The sequence below is a fragment of the Embiotoca jacksoni genome, unplaced genomic scaffold (genome assembly GCF_022577435.1).
Source record: "Embiotoca jacksoni isolate LCO1_2020_lvr unplaced genomic scaffold, fEmbJac1.0.p SCAF_2, whole genome shotgun sequence".
Lineage (NCBI taxonomy): Eukaryota > Metazoa > Chordata > Actinopteri > Embiotocidae > Embiotoca > Embiotoca jacksoni.
The window spans coordinates 1,339,714-1,364,989 of NW_027185340.1; the positions used below are offsets into that span (position 1 = coordinate 1,339,714).

Sequence of the window (25,276 nt, forward strand, 5' to 3'; positions counted from 1 at the left end):
AGACGACCTGTGGTGCAGGAGCTGAATGGAATCTAAGCACTGCAGCAGGATTTAGTGTGTGGGGCCGAACTGGTTATCATGTGCATCTAAACAAGGGCCCAGTGTTCAGACAAGCTAGCTGGGAGAGCAGTTGAGCTCCTCCGCTCTGCCCAGCCCTATTACAATGCTTGCCCTGAGGCTCCTTCAGCAAGACAAGTTGAGTAGAACCACATGTCGTTGCCTCCAGAGCGGATGTAGTTGCAGCCGTGTTGCTCAGATGAATAAAACTGAACAGAAGTGTTAATGCAGTTTTCTTTGTGCCTCCAAGTTGAGTCAAAAATAGATCTTCCTCATTCATGTGGCACAATTTTGTTCAGTAAAGTGTTAGGTGAAGCAGTGAGTGCAGCTACGCCGCATACGTCATAATTCAAGAATATATACAAATCCTTTTGGCCAGCGACGAGGTTCGTTTTTGTTACAGAACCGAGGCTCACGATATGAACGATGTGTTTTGGAAAAGACAGGACGTGTAAGGACAGGACTTTAATTTCAGGTGTTGCCAATATAAAACTGTGCAGTATATCGCAGCCATTTAGCCCCACAGATTTGACGGTGGTTAACTACATAGATATATTAAATATTTATCTGTTCTTACGTGTAGATTTTACATTATTGAGCTGGGATTGAGTGTCCGTCTTCAAGATAGACATCTTTAATATAGGACTGTTTTCACAAAAATAGACTTTATCTATAACAAACTATCAGGTCAGATATGTGATTTGTCTCTGACTTGGTAAATTAGGACACATTCTCTGTATATTTCCAACAGGTTACTACGGTTTTTAGAAACCCCTTTGTGTCATCAAATCACCAACTATGAGCCATGTTTTCCTCTTTTTCTTTTTTTTGAGTGTTTTGGTGCCATTAGTCAACAGGTGTCACTGTTTGTTACCTTGGCAACACTGGTCAGTCAGTGTCACTGATTTTTACCATGGAAGCGGAGATCAGCAGGTGTCCTTCAGTGTTACCATGGAAACAGTGGTCAGCGAATGTGTCACGGATTGTTACCATGGAAACACTGCTCATCTGGTGTCACAGATTGGAAACATCTGATCCGAGTTAGTTTTGGGTTGAGTGGTTAACTGTGAAGACGTGACGAGTTTATTCCTATGAAACCGACCGGCTGGACTAACGCCACTAAACATCGTCATGAAGCCGACCTCACGACATTACGTGTAACATGATTAAAGCGTACAGCTGACCCACTGTGAATGTGTACTTTTATTTGTTTTATTGCGTGTCCTTTCTTACATTTCTTCCTTTTGTTCTGACAGTCTGCTGTTATGTCGGCAGCATTTGCCAAGTTCCACCCGAACGTGGTGGTGGGGGGAACATATTCAGGGCAGATCGTACTGTGGGACAACAGGAGCAACAAGAGGACTCCCGTGCAGAGGACTCCCCTGTCAGCAGCAGCACATACGGTACAGTACACATCAGACAATGCGGGCTTACGCTTCATTTAAATTCAGCAGAAGATTAAACTTTCATCTTCATTGTCTTTGCAGCATCCAGTATATTGTGTGAATGTGGTCGGCACCCAGAACGCCCACAACCTCATTAGCATCTCCACTGATGGCAAGATATGCTCCTGGAGTTTGGACATGCTCTCTCAGCCGCAGGTAACATACACATATATATATATATATATACAGTAATATATACGGAGCAATATTTCTGAATTACTTCTAAAGTACTACCCATGAATTAATATTAACACTTTATATTTTAAAGAGGGGAGCTTATTCATTATATTTTGTCTTCCTGTCTTTTCACTTTCACGTTGCACACACTTCCTGTCCCTCACATTCATGCTAAATGTCAGACATTTTGGCTGGACTCCTTTGTTTTTGCATTCCAGTTTGGTATTTCCTGACTTTACCCATAGTTTTTTTTCTACAGCTCATTTCTCATTTTGAAGGAAATTATTTTTGCTAGCTGTGTCATTTCATCTGTGCTGCCAAGACCTCAATGTCAAACTCAGATTTTTTATAAAGTGCTAGTTGAATTTAGATTATGCATTAATAAACTGTCAAGTGATTTTTATAGGTTGTGCTTGGCAGAGTGTGTGTTAACATAAAGCCTGAGCAGGGAGCTTGTTAAGGATGTTGTTCCATGTTCCCCTCCACAGGACAGCATGGAGCTGGTGTTCAAGCAGTCCAAAGCTGTAGCTGTCACCTCCATGTCTTTCCCTCTCGGAGATGTCAACAATTTCGTGGTGGGCAGCGAGGACGGCTCCGTCTACATGTCGTGTCGTCATGGAAGGTGCGTCCATAAGCAACCGCAGTCCCCCGCGTCCCCCCCGAACACCGGCAGGAAACTGAGGCGACTTGTTCGGCCCACCTAAGACCAAGAGTCAAATAAATATAACTCGCTCACTTCCCAGTGCAACGCAAATCCAACACTTGAGCTCTTGCTGTTTGAGGTTTCACTCCTGCCCAGTTATCCTGTTTTTCTTTTCCGCTTGTCAGTTGTGTTTGTAAAGGTCGTTCAACATAAACAGGGCACACATGCAGGGGAAACAAATCATTCTTTCCCTGTTCTTTTTTTTAATATTTTTCTCAGTGAGGGAGTTTGTTTACAGTCGGTCGTCCCAGGGAGAATTAAAACGGCAGTTCATCCCACGATGTTCTCATTTTAGAGCATGGGGCTGCTCTCGTGCTGGATGGTCCTCAGCAGAGAAATGTGGCTTAAATCAGAGCTGCCAGCGAGCAGGGCATCAGCCTCATCCTAAATGTCCTTTAGTAAGCTCAGAGACCGCAGAGAGAGGATAGCTTTTCGGGTTTGCGCAGCAGAATCACCTCTAATTGGGGGAATAATTTTCCACCTCATTTAAAATGGTATGATACTCTCATCGCAGTTAATAATGCATAAGCATCACTCACGCTGAGTATTTACCTCTACGTTAATTATCAGAGCCTCAGTTGGATAACAGCTCTGCAACATGTGGTTGAAGGGATGCAGGCACTTTTGCCACCCTGCTGGTAATTACATGATATAAGTAAATGATTACTGTGAACACGTCCAGCGGAGGTCCGTCTGTGCCTGTTGCTTCCTTTCATGCCTAAGTGGATCTGAACGGCAGCGCTAACCTTCACGTTTCTGTTGTTGGTTTCTGCAGTGCACTAAAATGCGTCTTGAAACTTTCCAACTGAAGATCGTTACTCCACATCTGCTGCTTTTACAAATTTAATTTGTCCTGCTCAATTTGACGTGTCACTATGTTTTCACTTACTCCCATATTCTTCACCTGTGTGCTCCACAGCAAAGCGGGCATTAGTGAGATGTTTGAGGGCCACCACGGCCCCATCACAGGGATCCACTGCCACACAGCTGCGGGGCCACTGGACTTCTCCCACCTGTTTGTTACCTCTTCCTTCGACTGGACCGTCAAGCTGTGGAGCACCAAGGTAACCGAAGAGCTCTACGATGCGTTTTACAGCTCAGAAAACCTCTGGACTCAATTTATTTGGTTGAAAAAGAGTCATCTGTGTTCTGGGAAGTTTCCTCCCGCTGTGTGTTTTGTGTCTCTGAGGCCCCGTAAAGGTCAGTTGTTTGGCTGCCAATAAGAGGGCGTGTCCGAGCGCACATCTCTGCAGGACTTGCATTCACGCTAGATTTATTTACACCGAAATAAACTAAATACAATTTGTAAACAGTTTTTATTGAATGCTTACAGGTGCTGAGAGACTACCAGCTGCAGTTTAGCAGCAAACTGATTATATAATCAATTTATGTTTTACATGTTAAAGTGGTATTTTTTGTCTCGACGTTGGGGGGGCGGCGCCCCGTATTAACAAACCGCCACTGACTGGTCACTGATCGGTCCACTGGTCACTGATTGGTCCACTGGTCACCGATCGGTCTACTGGTCACTGATTGGTCCACTGGTCACTGATTGGTCCACTGGTCACTGATTGGTCTACTGGTCACTGATCGGTCCACTGGTCACTGATTGGTCCACTGGTCACCGATCGGTCTACTGGTCACTGATCGGTCCACTGGTCACTGATTGGTCCGTTAATTCAAACAGGGCTGTGGAGCCAGACTAATACTACATGGTAATATCTTTTGAATAAATAGATACATACACTCGGTTGCCAATTTATTAGGAACACCTGTCTGAAACGAATGCAGTTTAATTGAGTCCAGTCCTTCATGAAGCTTGTTCCGTTTTTGTTGGAAGTTTCAGAGGTGTTGATTAAATTTCGCGGTCGTCTTGGAGGCTGCAGTTTGCGGTGCTGTGGATTTGTATTACATTATGCTGACTTAATTTTTTCATCCAATTTATGAGTGGTGGTTGGCTCAAAAACAGAAACACCTCTCTGTATAAACTAACAGTTCAGCAGCACTGTGAATGTCACTGAGTTAGACGTGTAGATGGAGACCTAAACAGCAACAACTGAAAATTGTATTAAATGAGGTGATTCAAATTGTGTTTTTCTTCCTTTTCCCTCCTGCAGAACAATAAGCCGCTGTACTCATTTGAAGATAACTCTGATTACGTCTATGATGTCATGTGGTCTCCAACTCACCCGGCTCTGTTTGCTTGTGTGGACGGAGTGGGTCATCTGGACCTGTGGAACCTCAACAACGACACCGAGGTAGAACATTCCCACTGAAGGCACTCACAGATTTTACTATTTAATATTCCATTTTAAAGGTCCTTTATTTGCATTTCTGTTTTGATTAGAAAGCAGCTCTAGCTTCGATATAAATACTGTGAATCATCAGTCCACGCAGAAATGCACACTGTATTCAACAACTGTGCTGTTTGCACTTCTGTAAGTTTGTGACATCACAGCCTGTTCTTGGTGGAGCTCCAGAAAGAGGCTTAAGAGAGATGTTATACTATAATTAGATGGTTTTTGGCATTTATATCCCAAAAATGATCTTCTTATAGAAATCCTTAGATCCATTATCTAGAGCCACTTTTATCCTGAACAGGGTCACGGGGGAGCTGGAGCCTCTCCCAGCTGACTTTAGGGATAAGGCGGGGTTCACCGTGGACAGGTGGCCAGTCCATCACAGGGCCAACACATAGAGACAGACGAAGAGAACATGCAAACTCCAGACGACATGTTGAGCCAGTAAAGGTTGCAGAGCGTGTTGGTGCTCCTGTGATTGTGATTCCACGCTGTTGTTGTAGGTTCCCACTGCCAGCGTCACCGTGGAGGGTAATCCAGCCCTCAACAGGGTCCGATGGGCCAACTCTGGCAGAGACATCGCTGTGGGAGACTCTGATGGACGAGTTCTTGTGTATGACGTTGGAGAAGTGAGTCGTCATGACGTGACTTTTTTTTTAAACTTTTTATTATTATATAATCATAATAACAATAATCACTCCTTTTGTTTGTTCAGCCTCACAGAAGCTATAATATGTACTTTACTCATGAGCGAATAATTGTACAGCACGTTCGGTTCTTTGGGAGCGTGTGAAGGATATAACTAAAACCCTTGTGTGGTTTTGGTTTTAGTCTGTTATTTAGCCTTTGTTAACAGGCCTCTGCTGTGCCCCCCCTCCCCCCCCCTCCCCCACCCCCCCCCCTCCCCCACAGCAAATCGCCGTTCCACGAAACGACGAGTGGACCCGGTTTGTTCGCACACTGGCAGAGATCAACGAGAACAGGGACGATGCGGAGGAGCTGGCGGCTCAGCGTCTGGCTGCATGAGCTCATCTCCATGGACGCCATGTTAAAGGGACCAGTGGTGTGCTTGTTATTATCAGCTCTGCTTTGACAGAAGGAAAAGATGTGATGACAACATGACTGAGGGAAAAAGAAACAGGTTTTTATCTGAAAGAGGTATGGACGTGGTTTGATTTCCTCTTACTTCGACAACTTCCTTCTCGGTTAGCTGGACCGCCGTCAGTCTTCCTCAGAGTAACACGAGCGACGGAGCTATCAACCTCAGACACTAACATTAAGCCATAATCACAAAAACACTCGTTCTTTCTTCAACCGGATGCCTTAAAGTTTAGTTTTAATCTTGATTGTAAAATCCGTCTTCACATCATGTTAACGACAGCCTTAATTTTGAGTTCAATCTTTCAAGCCAAATAGGTGCTCCACTCCACATATTCATGAAAACCAGTCAGAGCTGTTCTCCATTTCCACCAAAGGTCTAGTGAAGCAATCACGTCTGTAAACATCCAGGGATGTACCGAGTCGGAGGTGTAGCCCGTGTTGTCATCTCTGTTCCTTCAGACTTGATAACGTAAACATTCTTTTCTACTGTACGAGTTTCCACTTAATCAGCGCAGCTCAAGTTGGATCTGAGATCGTTGAAGAGGACGATGATGTATGCTGTAACTGCTCAGTGATTTCTTAATCTGTCTTGTATATTGAAGGGATCTGAATAGAGATTTTTTTCCTCAAAGCTTGGTGTCAAAACTGAGAATGTACTTTTCACAGTAGAAGCAAACGGTTTGAATGATTTATTTCAATAAAATACAATAAATACATTTAAATTATTTCCCAAGTCCCCTGGTCATGATTTCAAAATAAATACTTTGAAAATATCTGTACATCCTCGTGTCTCTTACGTGTAACTTGGCACATGCACACCAAAGCTATCGCACACCAGGAAAATGCCGTAACAATCTTTTGCGATGCCATAATGTCTCTCGGTTGAGAAGTACAATATGTACGATAAAATTGTGCAAGCTATGCAAAGAAAATGTAGTAAAGCCATACTCATGCAGCATTCGAAGAAGACGACCGCTCAAATGCGTAGAATTGAACGGTGGTTGAGTGAAGGAGGAGCATGCAGCGCTCGCAATCACGACACGTGACGGTTTACGAAGCCTGAGGCTCCGTTTCCGACGCCGCTGATTTGATTGTTGCCTCTAAGGAAGGCTTGAACTTTGGCAGGTGCAGACCGAACTTGCTCTCGACTCCGGCAAAGGTTGCAGCAGCCAGACGGTAGCCACCCACGTGGTCCGCGGTCACAGAGGGCAAGTCCTCCATCCTGGGTGCGGGAGTCGGCTCGGAGCCGGCGGGACGACTGGGGAGAAAGTCGGATTAGGACAAAATGCACTTCATGATGTTAAAGAGCGTTTCATTCTCGTTTCAAAACGTGGTTAAAGTGCTTACTGTCCCCCGAAGTCAACGTAGAACCATCTCTGTAACAGTTCGTAGGTCACCAGGGTCACACCAAACTGCGGTGAGGATCTGAAGACACGAGCTAAGAGGAGAAAGTTGCAACTTCACAAAACTGCAGCCGGCTTTTAGACATAGCGAGTTTCATTTCCAGTCATGAAGGCACTTTTGTTGCGAGGTGCTCATTACCTGCTGCACCCTTCCAAAACGCCCTGAAACCTTCCTCCTTCAGGATCTTCCCGAAGCAGTCGATGACTCCATTGTACGTCGTCTGGCCGGCTCGGGCCGCCACCTGCAGCCTGGTCTTGATGACATCAGCAGGAGTCACCAGCGAAGCCGCGGGCACACCTTGTTTTTGAACAAAACCACATAATGAAGCTGTTTCGCTATGCACAGATGCAGTCACATTCTGATACCCCCGCCGCAGCCTCACGCAGGGCTTGAAATGGCGATACCTTCACGGTGTGATGTGACCGAGGCGCTGTGTATACGCTCGGGCTATTGAGAGACTCAGCGGATGGAGAAAACGCAAACAGGAAACCAAAATCCATTTTTTTGGAGCACAAAATGTGGTACGACCCTTTATAAAAACACAAGGTGGTGCCGCTCGGATGTCCACAATCTCTGAGTTTTCCAGATGTTTGTTACCTGCGATAGCTCCGGCGGTGAGCAGCTGCAGAGCCCCGAGCCTTCCCTCCTCATCCGCCAGCTTCGCCTTGGTGTGGGCATAAACGGGGAAGTAGATGGCGGAGAAGGGGATGTCACGCAGGAAGCAGGCTTTGGCTCCCTAACAGAAAAACAAGGACCATTTTGTAAAATATTTGCATCCTAACGGGGCTGATGAACGAACAGAGACAGCGGCTGAGCAGGTTTGTTTTAGGGATTAAGTGGCCTGGGAGCTGATTTATTCAACCTACAGGGGGCTTTAGTGATGATGATGATGGAGCCGAAGAGCCTCAGGCAGAGCTGCAGCACAGGGCCTCCAGAGAGAAATCCATCACACACACACACACACACACACACACACACACACACACCACCAACATGGACCACAGTGCGCTGGCTTCTTCCAACAGGAGGAAGTCAGCTTTTTTTGTTTTAACAAACCACACAGTGTCTGCCACTCATTAAAATATAGAGTATGAACACATGACTGCAGCTGTAAGGAAAGCCACAAGGCTCTGGAGCGGAGCAGTAGCAAAGACTAATCCCGCACTAATTTGCTGTTGGTTGTTGGCAGTAGTTACTTTTGCATGTTGAACTCTGTTTTGGAAAATTGCAAACACTCAACAAAGCAATGTTTGATCTTCAAATTTCCGTTTCTGATCCCTATTAAGACTACGTACACATACAACCGTTTGTGCAAATGCAGCAGTGTGTCATCTGTGCATCATCTCAGGGATAAAGACAAATCCTGTTAATATACAGAAGTGGTCAGTAAAGTACATTTTACTTGGGAATTTACATTTTATGTTACTTTATTCTTCAGTTTCACAACATTTAAGACAAAGTATGACACCTTTTACTCCACCGCATTCATTTATATAATATACAGAAAAATACTGTACGTAATACAGTTAAAACAAGCTCCACCTTCACCAGTTACAACATGAAAATGGACCTTTCTTTTTATTTAATCTTTAATATTAAGTCAATAATATGATGTCTGTGCTTTTTTAAGTATAATTTCGCTTTGAGAATATTTGCGTGCAGCTGAGTGCTGCTAACTTGTGGTCATCAGTGAGTTAACCGATAAACTGGAAACTCTTTTAATGGTCTAATAATTAAAAAGTCAATGTGTGTTGACTGTGAAGATTTGCTGTTTTCTTTATGAAATAATTGATTCATTCTTTTTAGGTTTTGGACTGTTGATCTGACAAAATAAGACATTTTAAAATGCCAGCTTGGACATTTTTATGACTTCTTTTGGCATTTTATTGATCAAACAATTAATAATACAAAATAACTGGTAGATTATTAGATAATAGCCAATAACTAATATCTTTTAACACTTGTAAGCTTGTAAAAGTACAAACAGTAAAGTGAACAATCAATAAAGAGCAGCACGGTGTTGGTATCGTGTTGGAGGAACATCAGCGCCTTTCACTGCCCTTGTATGACAGGAAGCGGACGTGGATGCTGCAGACGTCATGGTGCTGCAGAGGTGTTGACCTACCTTGTAGAGGCCAAAGAAGCCCAGGTCTCTCACAACATTCAGGGCACTGACCCGGGGCCCTGTAGTGATCTCTCCAGCCACCTGCAGACGGATCTTAACAATCTCCAGAGGATTGGTGAAGATCACCTGGGAACCTCCAGCCTGCAGGACGCAACAGAAAACAAACAAACAGCTGACGAGTGGTTTATACGCACAGATGGAGCTTTCTAAGTGGATTTTCTGATCCATCATCTGAGGGATGAACTCTGGGTGAAAATGGTAATGATGTGTAAGCATTTCTTCCTTGAGGGAATTATAAAATCATCACAGTAAACTTCAGCACAAAAGAAACTTTTTTTTTCCTCGTACTGACGGGATGTTGTCGGAGTGGCCTTGACAGGAGGAAGAAAAAGCAGGCATTGATAGAAGAACAACCGGGGTCACGGTAGAGCAGGAGAAGTCCTGGCTCATGGTTGGGAGGCTCTGACCCTGGCACCGGCCCTCTGCCCCCTCGCCTCCCCTGAGGCCCCCCCTGTGGCAGGGTGAGCGGCCTAGCCTGGCCTCGCTCTGCACACTTCCCCAATTCACCCCCTGTTCCCAGGGGAGAGCGCTGAATCACCCGGGCGGCTCGGGGTTCAGGGAAGCGATGCCCTAAAGGTACAGCACCCTCTGACTCAGGCACATTTATCACCCTCCCCAAATCTAATCAGGCCCCAGGATGGCTGCTGGTGACACTCAGGGCAGGGGTCTTATCTGTAAACATCCGAGCAAAGGTCTAAAAAAAGCCCTCGTCATTTTCAGAGTGGAGGGGGAATATCCGCCGCTCTGAAGATTGATGCGCTCGTCCCCTCTCTTTTATCTTCTCCAGTTCTCTCCTCTGGTGGGGCAATAATTTAACACGTTATCAGATTAGCCAGACTTTAAACTTTCATGAAACAGCATGAGGATGTGGGACAATTCACGTGGAGCCGTCAGAACAATTTAGGAAAGCCGTTGGATGGAAAATATTCTTAGTTAACATCCTGTTTGTCCTGTACGGGGACCTGTACGCTGACCACGCCTCAGGTATGTACCGCGTTGTCAAACTCAATCACACTGAGCGAGACCCCGCTTCATCCAGGACCCTCCAGGGCCTCTTCCTCCAATTACACCCTGACAGGGGTCACGACCCCGCAGACCTCGCTCCTCTGAGCCCAACCTGCGTCCTCTGCCCGCCTGTTTCATTTCAACTCAGCCAGCGAGGAGGCAGAGTGAAGGAATTATATCTTTAATCCAATGTTGCGCTGACAAAATGCTGCAGGGTTGTAAATTAGCCGGAATGAATTCAGGATCTGCAGTTAACGTTTGTATTTGAGGAAGCCGATGATGAGCTGACATTACAGGCTGAATAATCCAAAACTCCCACATGATCTTTATAAATAGGTCATTTTTACGGATGGAAATATGCTAATAAAAGGAGTCAGATTAAATATAATAAAAAAATTACTACAATGAATCAAAACACCAAAAATGTTATAATTTGCCAAAATTTTAAATGAACAATTCACAAAGGTCCAAGTGCTGTGAAATGTTTGGTTGGGTTCACCTGCCGCTCTGGCTCGTATGTTTTTAAGTGAAAAGTGGAGCCTGACCATCTTTGGCCTGTCACAGACATTTCTGTATCGGCGTCAACTTCTCTTTACATCGTGCAGAAAGAGGTCATTTAGAGATTGTTATCTTCTGTGTATTTATGGTTATTCATAATCATTACATTTGCGCCGCAAACTAAAAACACACCTCTTCAGACTTCACCTTGAACAGTACAACTTTAGTAGCTTAAAATGGAACTTACTGATAGAACTTTGTAGTTTGTCTTTCTTGAATAAATTGTATTTCCTTGATTCTTGTTGTTCTGGTTTTTGTCCCCTCATGGTTGAAATGATCTTATTGGAAGTCGCTTTGGATAAAAGCGTCAGATAAATGAAATGTAATGTTTATTGTTTCAGTGCATTGAATGCATCTTGGACAATAAAGTTTATTGTTAAACTGTAAAATACTAAAACATTCTTCCTCCATTACATAACTTTGTGTTTAATAACCTCAAAACTCCAATATATGTCAGTCTCTGGTGAAAACTATATTACTTGTGTTTTTCAAAGGGGAATATTGTACTTAAAGGCACCTGACAAATAATATTCTGATTATGAGCATCATGTATTGTTATAAAGTACCCAACAGTGAACTGTTACTCCCTCAGAATGCATCCGTAATAATGATCCAATGATAAAATATATAATACTATTACATCTGCCTTATTAATACTTTACTGTGGTTTCTAACTTTAAATCCACTTTGCTTATAATACCAAGTGTGAACTTAATCCAGGGTGTTTTAATACTTGAACTTGAAATTAAAGAACATGAATACCTCATCTTGAACGGCATATAATGTTGAATAGATATCTATCCCTGTAGGTACTTTCTAATAAACATTGATGCATACAAAATACAACAAAATGTAGAGAATAATGATAAATATTTCCCTCCATTAAATGATGTGTCCTCTGCTTTCTGTTCAGGTGTTCCTCCACCTGGTTTTGAGTTCATCTACGGACTGAATTTAAAGGATCACCAAAGTAATGCTTACACATCCTCCGGCGAGAATCTCAGCAGGAAGAGGGATGGAACCATCTTCTGTGGTGAACTTGTCTCTGACAAAATCATTCATCTGAAAGAAAAAAGGGAGATGAGACACAATCCCCATCTTGATAGCAGGCATTAATGTTAACTTGTGGTTGCAGTCGCATCTTGATTGTGAAAAGTGTCTTTCTTCAGTGCGCTTTGCATGTTTTTCATCCACCGCGAGTCATTTGGAACAACTTTTTGAACACTCTAAGCTACACAGTGGAATGACTTGCCGTGAGTTTGATAGCTTTCTCCGGAGCAACGCCAATGAGCTGCGGGAGGAGACCTGCAAAATATTATTCATAGACACCATTAGAATACCTGACAGAGAGAGAGGGACAAAGTCTGGCTGGAAATGAATGCACATTTTTTATCTTTGCTGAATGAATACATCCACTGGCAGCTGGAACAATATAAGCTGCAGGGTTCTTGTGAGCGTAAAACAAACCCATAAATATTTACAGATGGTGGCTGATACATCTGATGCACCACAACACAAAGGTCCCATTGAAAATTGAACAAAAGTCCAAAAAATATGACACTGCCGCTGCGTATGGGATCAGCATTGTTGAGGCTTGATCCCAGTGTTGGTGGGGAACAGAGAGAGCTGTGTGGTCACGGACAAGATGGAGGGGGGAGGCTGGGTGCTACAGTGGTGATAACTGCCATACTGTTTCACCGTCTGTCCTTCATCAAGCCAGATAAACTTCTGAAGGAGCTGCTGAGTGACTGCTGCTGGTATGCAGCCAGAAAACAGCCGAGCGTGTCTGTCTCTGAGTCAATCACCCTCTTATCATGTGCAAGAGAGAAGGAGGGTGGTGGGGAGGTGTGTGTGTGGGGGGGGGGGGGTGCAGAGGGAAGCAGATCAGAGCAACAAAGCGCTGCAGTGGTGGAGGTAGCAGTAGATGGCAGTCTTGACTTCCTTCGTATGAAGAGCCCGAGGGTAGAAGTGTTGTATATCACAAGCCTTCAGCACCATTATCACCACTCGGCCAAAAGGCAGATCAGACGCTGCTGCTACACGAACACTGCTGGTCCTTCTCCTCAGGGAACTCTCCCAGGTACTGAGATAATGCAAACGTGACCCCTGGGTGTTGCTCTATTCACTGCTGAACAGGGAGGCCAAAGGTTTCTGGTATCAATTAGGAAACCATGCTCCTGATATTAGCACACTTTAGCAAATCCTGATGCTTTCCTGTTAGATGGTTTGTTTTACACGAGACCCACATGTTGGCCTGCACACAGGTTTTATGTCCTTTTTACAGGCCGAAAAACAAGAATCTGTAAAGGATTACCTCTGTAAAATCCAGAGAAGCCCTCGTAACGGAGCACCTTCTTTGCGCAGTCGAAGCTGTTCTTGTACATCAGCTCTCCTACTAAGGAGCCTGTGGAGCGCTGGTTCTGCATGCGTGTCTTCACCAGGTCGATGGGGTACACGGCCGTGGCGCCGGTGGCTGCAAAACACACAACAAATACCCCTGATTCAAATCGTTGTTGGATTTTTCCAAAATAAAAATGTTTTGCCATCATTTTGAGCACCTGAGCAACATGTTCCACATCACGTAAATGCTCATTTATGACCAATTATAGTTTTTTTGGACACTACTCGGATACTTAAAACTGTGAGGATTTGGGCTGTGCAGGGTGGCATCTTAAAAAAAATCCTTGTTTTTTTTCCAACCAGCAGTAAAAAAAATAAAAATGATGAGTTTGCACGTATGACGAAGAAAAGAACAAATTCTAACCTTGACAAACTGAAACTGGAAAACTGAAAAACTACTTCAACAATCAATGACTATAAAACAAAAACAATTTTTTTTTTTTTTAAATCCATTTTTGCTGATCAGCTGATTATTTAAACTCTACAATAGAATCTCAACTTTTAAAAGACAGGTTTTAAGCTCTGGCGACTTTGGGAAAATGATTATACAAGACGTGTTTTGGAGAAGCAGTGCTGAACCGAGCTGCTCTCTGCTGGACGTGCCCTGTCTTGTCTGACATCAAAGGTTGCTGTAATGAGTCTTCTCTCAAACATGCAAACAGCTCGCTCAGCAAAGAGGGTGAGAAACAGCTCCAGAGACACGGCGGCTTCACCGTACGTCTCGTGATATATCTCCTTCTCTGACCCGGCCTGAATTGGCCACTGCTGAATGACGACTGATAAGTTTCTTGGGGAGAGCGCGCACACACACACACACACACACACACACACACACACACACACACACACACACACACACACACACACACACACACGGTCCGAGTGTGTTCCTGTCTGTGGGGCAGTTATGTCAGAGGTTCCTTGTATCAGTTCCCTCTTGTGTAATTAGAGAGGGAGATTCCAGAGAAAGCGGTTCCGGAAGATTTGTGTCATTCCAAAGCTCCGACTCCAACGACAGCCTGGAGCCACCGGTGGCACGGCAGCACAATGCCGGAGCCTCACATCACAGCCCTCCTCCCCGCAGCACAATGGCCGGCCCCTGGGCCTCAGCGCGCCAGCCGGCCGGCTAAGGTTACCCCTCGGGCGGGCCGGGGGCTCCGCCGCAGACATGTCACTCACCTCCAGCGATTGAGCCCAGAGCAAACCTGTAGCCAGACTCTGCAGCCTGGAGCCAGATGGGCCGAGACGTTTCATGAGCGTGCTGTATGGGAGAAAAAGACACCGGCGGTCAAATGAATCTGGAGAAAGACAGGGCGGATCAGAACACTAACCATGAATCGGCCGGCTATTAAACTATGGTGAACCAGATACATCGTGGAAAGGAAAAAGCTATGGAGTTACTGAACGATGGAGGAAGACGATGGAATGTAGACATGTCATATAACGTCTGATTCATCAACAGCTGCTATTAAATGTCAGACAGACCGGCTCTGGATACAGTAAACGACTGTGTGAACCTGGAGCCCAGTTTTGCTCACATGCTACATATGGGAGGCTAAAAGCGAAAGGTCTTGTTTTATTTGTACAACAAAGTCGAATTTCTCTCTTATCCACTTAATCTCTGGATTGGTGTTTGATGTTGAAAGCAGAGCCTTGTTGTTTTCACTGTGGTGCAGTGGAACAGATTAGCCCCACAACCCTTTTCCATGTCCAGATAAGAATCGACATGAATATTACAGAGGCCGAGTAGCTGGTCAAAGTGTGTGTGTGTGTGTGTGTGTGTGTGTGTGCGTGTGTGTGTGTGTGTGCGCGTGTGTGTGTGTGTGTGTGTGTGTGTGTGTGTGTGTGTGTGTGTGTGTGTGTGTGCGCGTGTGTGTGTGTGTGTGAGTAACTTCTCCCAAACCAGATGAGAAGGGAGCAGGGCAGATCGCTCTGTTCCTCTTCCCAGATGCTTCCACCGAGGGCTGCATCGCTAACGAGATCGAGGTCCTGATCAAAGGGTTTAAACAATTAGCCTACTTCCACTAAAGGGCAGGCTGGAGAATTGCAGCATCCCCCCCAAAGGAATCAGATTCCAGACCTCTGAGCAGGAGTCCCAGGAGCATGAGTGGCCTGAACAGCTCTGACCACAGCCTGATGCAGAGCCGTGTTATCCGGAGGATGCAGGAACTATTTTGTTCTCCCACATCCACCTTGACTCCCACTCCCCTCCAGCCATTAGCAGACTTCGCTAAAGGCTCCTAAAACTTCTGCAGCCCCACACTGATAAAAGCCTCTTATTAGCACCTCAGATGTGTACGTGCAGCTATACTGAATAAAATGGGGCGAGCCTTTCATGGAGAGGTGCAACGCAACAATCCATTCCTCTTCTATGACTGTAATTGGTGTACTTTTATCTGGGAGTTTAAGAAATGCACTTCACAGGGGAAGAAAAACACGGGCACTCCACTAATTCAGTGACTGAGGATTCTCGCTTTTTGGCTCCTTTCTGAGAAGGAAGTCGAAGGGAGACGGGAAAAGGCTTTGATGAAAGGCAGGAGGATGTGAAGTGTATTAGAGGAGTCACTCAGGCTACCTGTCTCTGGCTCTCTGCTAGGTGGTACGGCATGGCTCCTTCCTCCAGCGGGGCTATCCTTTCGATGTCTGCGTGGTTCAGCCGCCTTAACACACAACACCGGGGGAGGGGGAGGAGGAAGGGAGGAGAGGGGGGAGGGAGGGGAGTTAGGCCAGGAAAAGACAAGAGAGTCCTGCATCTACTGTGAGCAGCAGCCAGTGATGTAAGATTTTCCACAGACCTTTTACTGCCATATAACTTAGTTACTGCAACTTTAATTCCAGCTTGTATAAACAACAGACAAACAGCTGGGTGAGCGCCCGTGGCCCAACAAGCAAATGAAAGTGTTTTGTTACGAAATGTTTGAGACGCAGATATTCCCCGCTGGCCCGACGCATCATAAAGTCCATATCCATGTTTTATGTTTGTCTTGTAAATCAGCCAGTGGAGCCACTGTTGTTAAACAGAATGAGCAATAACACAATCTTTACAGCCAATAAGCAGACCTGTAACATATTTATCCAATCATAGAGGAATTAAAATACAGAGAAAGACCGTGTGTGTAAATGTTCTGAATACACTGAGTGGATGAGGAAGAGCAGCAGAACCGAGCTGCATCGACTAAAGTGGACACGTAGTCAAGTAAACTTTCATTTCTGGTGGATTTTGGTTCTTCTTCTATGCGTATGATGTCCTTTTCCAACACTAACACTGTATGATTTTGTCAATTTGAAAAAGATTCCTCTGCGGGGAACCTAAATTACATGACAGTTTACAAATCTTCAGTCATATTCACTCCAATTATTTATATTCAAGGCTGTAAGAAGTAATGTTTCACTATTATTACTTCATATGGCAGAAAAACATATTAGGACATCTTATTTCAACTCCTGTTTGTGCCTTTTTTAATGCCATTATCTGTAAAACACTGAAAATCAATAATGATTCACTGGTTAAGAAATTGTGGAAAATGTTATAAATGACATGAAAGAGCCACAGCAGCACTTTTAAAAGGTTTCTTCAGCTTCTCTCTACATGCACATACATAAATCTACTGATGCTATTGTCCAGTATATGTGTGCGTTCAACAGACAGACTCCACAGCACTACAGCAGATGATTTCAGGATCTTACCCGGAGTGAGAGTGGAGACCAACAAGCTGGTACAGGATGTCAATCTCCATTGGAGTGATTTGACCAAACTTATTTGCAGCATGAACGAACTCTTCTACGATTCAACACACAAAAAAAGGAAATAAAGTCACGCAAACAGAATCGCAGTCATTTACAGCCTCAGTGCATCAAAGTCAAACAGGAAGGTGAGAGGTTAAACACGTCAGGTACTTTCTACAGGGGGCTTGTAGTATATAGTATTTGCAAATACTGCTCCATGTTGGTTTTGGAGTTAATGTTTTAGTGTGGATGTTTGCTGCTAAACAGGATGTTTAGAGAGGTTACAGAAACGTCTTTGAAACCATGAATCCAGTTCTGTATGTGCTTTACCTCCTTCCCCCCGAGCAGCGCTAACTGAACATGCATCCTCTCAGCAGCGCCCTGCTTCTCTCTTTTATATGTGCCTTGTATTCAGTTCTTTACTGCTGCCCGCTGAGAAGCTCCATTTCCATCAGGTGGTGTTTCTTAAAGGAAACCTAATGGTAGTTGTTGAAGGAGGGAAACGAGTTAGTTATTCGCTTCTCCCACAGAAAACTTCCTGTCAGATTCAAGGATTTCAGCCGTTGGTTACGAGCCTGCTTCTCTGATCTTGATATCGTTTTCTGTGACTGACAGCTGACATGTGTGTTTGCTTTAAATGTGATGATATTTGACATGTTTGGTAACAACTATTATTTGCAAATACTATTTGCCCAAAGCCTTTCCTACATGAAGGAATACCATAAAAAGAAAGTCTAAAGTTTGCATCTGGATGGGAAACACAATTAGGGGCAGATGTGACTGACAGTACGACTATCAGTTACTCAGGTACACATGTAGGGGGGTGATCTGATTACCAGATTAAAAATGTTCATTTACCTTCGTAATTTAGTGCTACAGTAAATGTTCCCTGTGTGTTCACGCTGTCAAGAAAGTTAAAATATGATGGAACAGCTGCATTTCATGTCACATATAAAATGCACACGTGATTATTTCAGGAGTCGCTCAGGAGTACCTTTGGTAACGAGGGTGTCTCTGTGTGTGCCAGCCAGGGTGCTGTAAATCTTGCGGATCAGCTCCATGTTGTTGAGGAGGGCGTTGAAGGCATTGAAGTAGGAGAAGCTCACCATGTGGGAGGTGCTGCCTCCTGCAGCCTGCAGAAACATCCAGAGTCTGTCATTCCCTTTGGACAGGAGGACTACGGATGCGTCATGTTAGTCTTTGAATTCTTGCTCCACCTGATAACTGCTTCTTTAATAATATAAATTAGTAACACCTATATTTCCACGCTAACTGCAGACTCTTCTGTCCTTCTTTAAAAATGTGACAACTGATGTTGGATGTTTTCCACAACTCACTGAAACCAGATTCTCCTCCACAAACGGAGTCAGCATGTGGTGTCTGATGGTGGCCATGATGTCGCTGAAGTCCAAAGCGGTGATGGTGCCACTTTTGCTCTTGTCTTTTTGTGCAAACGCCTGGCGGGCATGCTCCGACTGCAGCTCCTGCAGCAACGCACACACGGAGAGAAAGTCGAGCTGTCAGCTGACAAAAGAAGCAAAGAGTGTGTTTCCTGCAATGAGGAGCTTCGCTTTACGGGTCCGCGGTGAAACCGAACTTTGGAGGAAGAAAGTATAATGATATCTGTGCTAAGACAGATGTGAAAGTCATCAGATGTGACAGTGTCAGACACTGGCTTTTGTAATCACCAGTGTTTCTCCGGAGACTAATGTGAACCATGTCCTGAGCAGTCTGATCCCAGAGCCGAGCGAAGCCGAGCGGCTGCTGAGATGGCCGGCAGGTGTGCGCGCAACAAGATGATTCAATACGACAACCATGCAATCAGAAGGGGATGCAGGGGGAGGCTGACCCCGGGTCAGTGACTGCTGTCAAAGCTCATCGCCTATAGTCAGAGGATTGTGGAGCCACGTCACCGCTTCACTGAGCTGTTCCTTCATCCCTACACTCTGGTTCTGATAACCTAATCAGGGGGTTGTTGCTGAGGATTAAATCTTACAATGTTGGCTGATTATATTGATGAAAACCAGTGATGATACTTCCTCATCACCTCGCAAACATTCTACTTTTCAGACTTAGAAAAGCAATCCCTTGTCTGGATTCACTGAAGTCCAGTCAAATACTGTAACAACACCACGTGGAAGAGGAAAGACTTCGCATTACAAACAATTTAATCTACACAGACTGGTGCTTGTTTTGTATTTGAAGTGATACTCAGAGGAAATGAAACGTGCCTGGACATGACAGAAAAATAAGACAATAAAAAATGATGGATGTAAATGAAATCTTGCACACACACGGGTCTTTGGTGTAGCGGTGGGAAGCACTAGTCAAGTATGATAAACCACAAAGTGCTCTGAGGGAGCCCACACTGGAGTGGTGACGGAGAGCAGCCTGCATAACTCTTGGACCACCCAGCTTCTGCCTGAGACCGCAGCCCTCGACTCCCAACCGGGTTCCCCCATCGCACCGCCGCCGCCGCTCCAACAGCTCAGGAGTCTCAGTGAGATACAGGCAGTGACCAATAAAGAAAAACAACAACAAGGTTAAGCATCTCAATGGCACGCTGGGCTACCGCAAACCAGCGGTACGGCTGGAGAGATGAAACACTAAAGGTGCGACTGCCCTCCCTGTCAATGACTCAAAGAGATCATGTACGGCTTGTAGTTCACTTTACGTCATTTCCATTTGTTCCTCGGCGGGATAAAACTGCCTCACCGCAGGATCAACGGCGCCGCATTTATTGATGCACATGCTTTCTAACGTGTTGAAAAAAGAAAGAGAAAAACACCTTCGCTGGGCTGTCAACATGCTTTACAGCGTATCATGATGCATTTCAGTGCAAAACGGTTTGTCTGCTGTTTAAAAGCAAAAAATACTAAATTGTCACATTTAGATAAAAAAAAAAAAAAAAAAAAAACTTCACCAATCACCGCTTTCATTCACTAAGTAGTCAGCTGCCACTTAGCTGTGAAATGTATAAAGACTTGCAGTTTGAAACAGGGGGATGTTCGGGAATACTTCCTGGCTCCACGCAGTGTAAATAATATGCAATGCTCAGTTTGTGACTGTGAGACTACAAGCTGTCATTTTTAGTCTTTGGTTTCTGCATGGGTTGAATAAACAAGATATAACATGTTAATCTGTGACGTTAGACGGGCTGGTAGGTGGATTCCTTCACCTTTGGACAGAGACAGGCCGGCTGGTTTTATGCTAAGCTAACAGTCGCTGATGGTGGTTTAATATTTACTGTACAGATGTGACAAATATGCTCATTCTTAAAATTCCTTTAATTGTAAATTCTGGCTGGATGCTTGTCTGTGAATCTTCCAGCTCATCAGACTCCTAAAATAAAACTGAGAGATGAAATGTGTACCTGCAGGAACTGAGTGAACTCTGCGTAGCTGAGGTGCTTCTTTCTTTCATGGCCGAAGTGAAGCCGGATGAACTCGCACTCCCAGTTGAAGGGAATATGGTGATGAACTGTCGTCTGGCTGAAGATGTCGCGTACATTCTCTGGAAGAGTGACACGAGTGAGTAATAACAAACAACAGGAGCAGAAACATGACCCATGCAGCTGTAATGTCCGTCTGCCTCTTCATCCCATTTGCAGAAAAAACCTTGTTAAAGAGCCTGCAGCAAAGAGCCAGTTTGAATGGTGAAGTTGAAGAAGCTGTTTGATAGCCCCGTACTCCTTTTACACTTTGAGGGTAGTGAGTCCTTCCAGAACATTTTTTTAGTCAAACCACTGCTGACTTCCTTTATGGAGGCCCACTGCACAGAAAGAGAAGAGCAGCAGCTTCCTTCTGAGACTCTCCTGGTTTATGACATACTGGGTTTATTTCTCTTTGTGTCAGATGGGATGTGATGATGTGATGTTTCAAACAGCTCGCCCATAGTGGTGCACAGAGTACAGAGTACACCCCCACACCCCCACACCAGTGTGCTGACATTAACTACCATGTACATACCAAATGAGATGTCCCCTGTGCCGGTCTTGTCAAACAACTGAAAGGCAACTATGAACAAGGCATCCGGGGCACACAGCACTGATTCAAAGGCCAGAAACTCCTGGAAAGAGATCAATCTGTTTGGACAGGAGAGAGAGAGAAAAAAAAAAAAGGGGAAATCAGGACAGAAGATACAAGTTTCTTTGACGAAATTACTGAAAAATTACAGTTAATTTACCCGAGGAACGAACCCCCTAAGATGAGAAGGACACTGACTCGTGTAGAGGTCAGTAAGCAGAGTCCAGTGTTTCAGCTGAGCTTCACAGTCCTTTCTTGACCGTTGAAACAGCAGTTGATAAAATAACTTGACCTCGATAGCCGTTTGACAGCTGTTCTGGAGCTTTTAATCACACTGTCAGTTATGATGCAAGTTGTAGATGTCAAATTTCTTTTTTTTTTCAAAGCACTTAAAGTACCTCCATTCTTATATTACAAATTATACTTGTATTATTATTATTATTGTTGTTGTTGTTACCACAACCTTTAAGAAAACAATGACAAGATCGTAACTAGAAGTCCCAAAAGTGATCAGAAAAAAAAAAGGGAATCTGAACATCTGAGGACTTGAGGGGAATATTTGTTGTTTGTTCCTGTAAAAATCAAACTACGTTTTTACATTGTAATTAAAGGAGAATATACAGTATGTGCAGCTGTGATACTTTATAGTTGGCTCATTTTATCAGAGGATCAGCCATTGGTGTAAAATAACAACAGCTATTTACTCTGCAAACGTCGCTGGGATCAATCATTAACGGCCTCTTTGGCGTGTGTTGTTGGTGTCGTACTGCTTCAGTGAAACTGCAGAAGTGAAGTTTTAAACAGAGTGCAGGACGCAGGGCACCAGAGAGCGACATGATTATACACACATTAGAAGAACTGAACGTAAAAGTTGCCTTAATTAAAATAATGAACTGAAGAACCAATGGTTTGCTTTGTCATTACTACCCATGACAGCTCAATTTAGCCGGTTGTAAATGAGTGGAAGTCAAGGGTGCCCTTTAAGATTATGTGTCTATTAGTGCAACAAATGTACAGGAATTTTCCTTCATGATGTCAGTGCAGTAACATATCAACAGATAAAGCGCTGATATAATTACACACTCACATTTAACACATAAAAAAGCCTCATAAAAGTGACTAAAGGATTGTTTTGAACGTCTGTCAGTTAAAAGTCTTTTTAAACAAATTCCAACAAACTATTGGTTGCTTGGAAAAATAGGTGTAATAATGAATGTACGTGTACTGAAACAGAGGATTTCCACCGCACACACTTTAATCCCCTGGCTGCGGTGACTCACCCATCTTTGGTGGTGTCGGCCACTCCAGCGATCAGCTCCACAGTTTTGGTATTGTGTTGAGGCTGTGCGTGCAGACCCAGGTAACTCTGCACAAAGTCCCCGGGGGTCATGTAACGCTCGCCATCCTCCACCACACTGCCGTACTACAAAGGACATACAGGCAGGCACACAATGTGAAACGCGGATCGACGTGTGGATTTAGATTGAGGATCTGTAAGGCAGAAATTCTATTGTGCGATTACAAAGACGAGGACGATGATGTGGAGCTCCCTCGCTTTCTTTTCTTTGTGACAATAAGGTGTTCTGCTTTTTATACCAGCATATATGAATCTCCATTTTCTGGCCCTACACAGTATTTAAAATGTACGCAATGCTTTGCTGCATCCCATAATGACCGACAGTATTGAAAAGCAACAGCCTCTCGGAAATCACTGTCATCTTTTCACTTCATAGAGAAGGGACTGGCAGTACTTTTCCCAACAAGACACACAACCATCTCATTCTCAAATAAAAGACACCAACAACTCCTATTAAAAAGCAACATAATACTGTAATGATGCACGCGGTGCCCGACAATGGAACAAATATGTTCTTCATGTTATTTAATAAACAGCTGCAATCAATGTGTTTTCATATCAGGAGAACAGTTCGCTTCTATTTATCTATGCTACTTTTTCAGTAACTCCCTGTTCACACACACACACACAGTTACACACACACACACACACACACACACACACACACACACACACACAGTCCTCCTCACTGATTTAAATGTCTTAATAGGACACGTCAATATAAAAATCTCTATTGTCTCATGATATTCATCATCAAATCAAATTTAATTTGAATTGATAAAATACACAGAACACAACAACAACAAATCAACAGCTTCAACCTGTGTTGCAAATGTGTTTCACTCCACTTGACCGCAGCAGAACGAGCGATGCAGCGCTGCCGTGCTGAACCCGAGACTTCAGTCGGTCTTTAAGACGTAAGGTCATTTTTAGAGCCGAGTTGGGTTTCAAGCTGGAACCCGGATCGCTCTGGAAACACAAGCGCCACATGAACTGGCAAGAGAAAAGGCCACACTCATGGGTGACAGCCAAGCTCAGAAAGAGAGAGCATGAGGGGAACAGAGCACGAGTGTGGGAGGAGATCTCCACGCCAAGTGTTTTCAGGGCTACAATTCAATGCACTCTGCTGAATTAATGTTTTAAGTGAAAATATTAATTCCGAGCAATTTATTGCCACATTTCTCCATCACATGATTGTGTATTCATTCACCCTCACAGTAGGCTTCGAGTAGTTCTTAATCAAATTATACCGGCAGTCAGGCTGAGCTTCCAGCAATTAACTCTTGTACCTGAATATGCATCAGAAATTAAGCAGCCCTGTCATAGAGGAGTGGAGAGACATAAGGCGACTTGCAATTCAAACACGGAGCAAGTTTATAGTCCAAACAGGACCTGATGGGGGTAAACAGACCTGCTCTCTGGTGCCGGGGATCTGTGTCTCTGACACGCTGAAGATCGAAACCAACACAACACACACACAATGTCAAAGTGAAGAGAGATTCTCTGTTGAAGCAGATCCAAAATTAGTCAAAGCATTTGAGTGACCTTTACTGAACCACGTATCCCAGTGGACACCGCACAAACTCCTCACCGACATGCTAGCAGACATTTTAGACACACTTTCTGTATGTGTTTGTGTGTTTTCATGGAGGTGGATGCTCCAAATGTTCGTGGTTTCTGTGCCTTACCTTCAGAAAAATAGTCCTCAAGTCATGGGGGTCTGCTCTTTGTGTTGCTTGCACCTACAACACACAGGGTGGAATTTGCTATGAAAAAAAAATTCAAAAGAGTCAGAATATCATGATGATGCCTACAGTTTGAGCTTCAGCAGATAACTGTCCCATCAATAAAGCTGAACTTCAGTCTGTCACTGTTAAGCTTTGATTTTTTTTCTTTTTCTTTACGCAGTCGGCTCAGCAGGATCGATCCCAGCAACCACAACACGCTGCCTGAGGAAATAATCCTGCTGCGGTCCTTTCACGCTGCAAAACAAAACCGCCTCAAACCAAAATCTCTCAGATACACAAAAGCAACAGAGGAAAGAGATTAGTTGTCTCTGCGAGGCCGGGAGAGATGCGCCTATTTAAAGATGCAGAAATAAAACAATGTGGGGCTCCGCTGTGTCTTAGACAGGAGCTGAAAAGCCATGCGTCCGCGCAGACAAGCTGTCCTCCGCATCCGACAGCGCAAAGCCCTTACTGCTTTAGTGCCTTTAAAAATTAATCATATCTGATAAGAAATATTGACGGAGTCACCTTGACCGCCATGCTGGATGTGACGTCAGCTGCAGCGGACTAGCGCAGGCGCTGGGCATCAGCAGGGCAGCTGGCATGACAGGACACCAGAGGTCTGAGACACTTACACCATATTTAGCCAAGTATTGTCCGGTGTGTGTCTGCGGGGCAGCCGAGGAGCCGCCGGTGCACCGGACAGAGAGACCTGGTCGGCAGACGCGGTGCAGCGTTTCCTGTCTGTTTGGGTCAAACCAGGACACGCTGCTCTGTTGTGGCCAATAAACAACACGATCCGGCTCTGGATGCACGACATGCTGCTGAAGTCATGTGAAAACAGACTGTGGCAAAAAAATAAGAAGAAGAAATAGGTTTACGAGTAAAAAGCTACAAATAGAAGGAGTATTTTCATTACTAATTAATATATCCTTTTTTTTTTTCAATTCGTAAATATCACTTATAAGATGTCCAATTTGCCACAGAGTCCACAGGGATGTCTTCAAATGTATTTTCCAGCACATGAATAACAGAAAATAGAAAAAAATAACAATGAGTTGAAGCTAAGCTGCTGCCCTACAATGCATTTAGTATATTTGGTTAAA

At 44.3% G+C, this 25,276-nt stretch overlaps 2 protein-coding genes across 4 annotated transcripts in view; one reads left to right on the plus strand and one right to left on the minus strand.

The window, feature by feature from the left end:
• The window catches only part of dync1i2a (dynein, cytoplasmic 1, intermediate chain 2a), a 20,022-nt gene extending 13,514 nt beyond the window's left edge, over positions 1 to 6,508 (plus strand). For all 3 annotated transcript variants that reach the window (XM_069153808.1, XM_069153809.1, XM_069153810.1), the window contains 7 exons: positions 1,314 to 1,460; positions 1,545 to 1,658; positions 2,168 to 2,301; positions 3,302 to 3,446; positions 4,500 to 4,640; positions 5,186 to 5,311; positions 5,595 to 6,508. In XM_069153808.1, coding sequence (XP_069009909.1) covers positions 1,314 to 1,460; positions 1,545 to 1,658; positions 2,168 to 2,301; positions 3,302 to 3,446; positions 4,500 to 4,640; positions 5,186 to 5,311; positions 5,595 to 5,708 — 921 coding nt within the window. In that variant the 3' untranslated portion in view covers positions 5,709 to 6,508. The remainder of the gene's footprint in view (positions 1 to 1,313; positions 1,461 to 1,544; positions 1,659 to 2,167; positions 2,302 to 3,301; positions 3,447 to 4,499; positions 4,641 to 5,185; positions 5,312 to 5,594) is intronic.
• LOC138200860 (electrogenic aspartate/glutamate antiporter SLC25A12, mitochondrial-like) lies at positions 6,458 to 24,799 on the minus strand. Its single transcript, XM_069153807.1, has 18 exons — positions 24,699 to 24,799; positions 24,132 to 24,185; positions 22,367 to 22,509; positions 21,030 to 21,145; positions 20,435 to 20,574; positions 18,399 to 18,545; positions 18,056 to 18,194; positions 17,023 to 17,116; positions 15,911 to 15,995; positions 14,515 to 14,596; positions 13,250 to 13,408; positions 12,188 to 12,240; positions 11,917 to 11,997; positions 9,313 to 9,453; positions 7,785 to 7,923; positions 7,326 to 7,484; positions 7,131 to 7,221; positions 6,458 to 7,041 (listed from the first exon to the last, which is right to left on the minus strand). The coding sequence occupies exons 1-18, from the start codon at positions 24,708 to 24,710 to the stop codon at positions 6,834 to 6,836; spliced, it is 2,043 nt and encodes a 680-aa protein (XP_069009908.1). The 5' UTR covers positions 24,711 to 24,799; the 3' UTR covers positions 6,458 to 6,833.
• Positions 24,800 to 25,276: the final 477 nt, after the last annotated feature.

Bases quoted from the DNA above. Each gene is read 5' to 3' on its own strand.
- LOC138200860 (XM_069153807.1), bottom strand. The intron at 22,510-24,131 runs GTAAGGCACAGA...TGTCCTTTGTAG, and splicing joins TGAGGACTATTTTTCTGAAG to TACGGCAGTGTGGTGGAGGA. The intron at 18,195-18,398 runs GTGAGTTGTGGA...ATGTTTCTGCAG, and splicing joins TGGAGGAGAATCTGGTTTCA to GCTGCAGGAGGCAGCACCTC.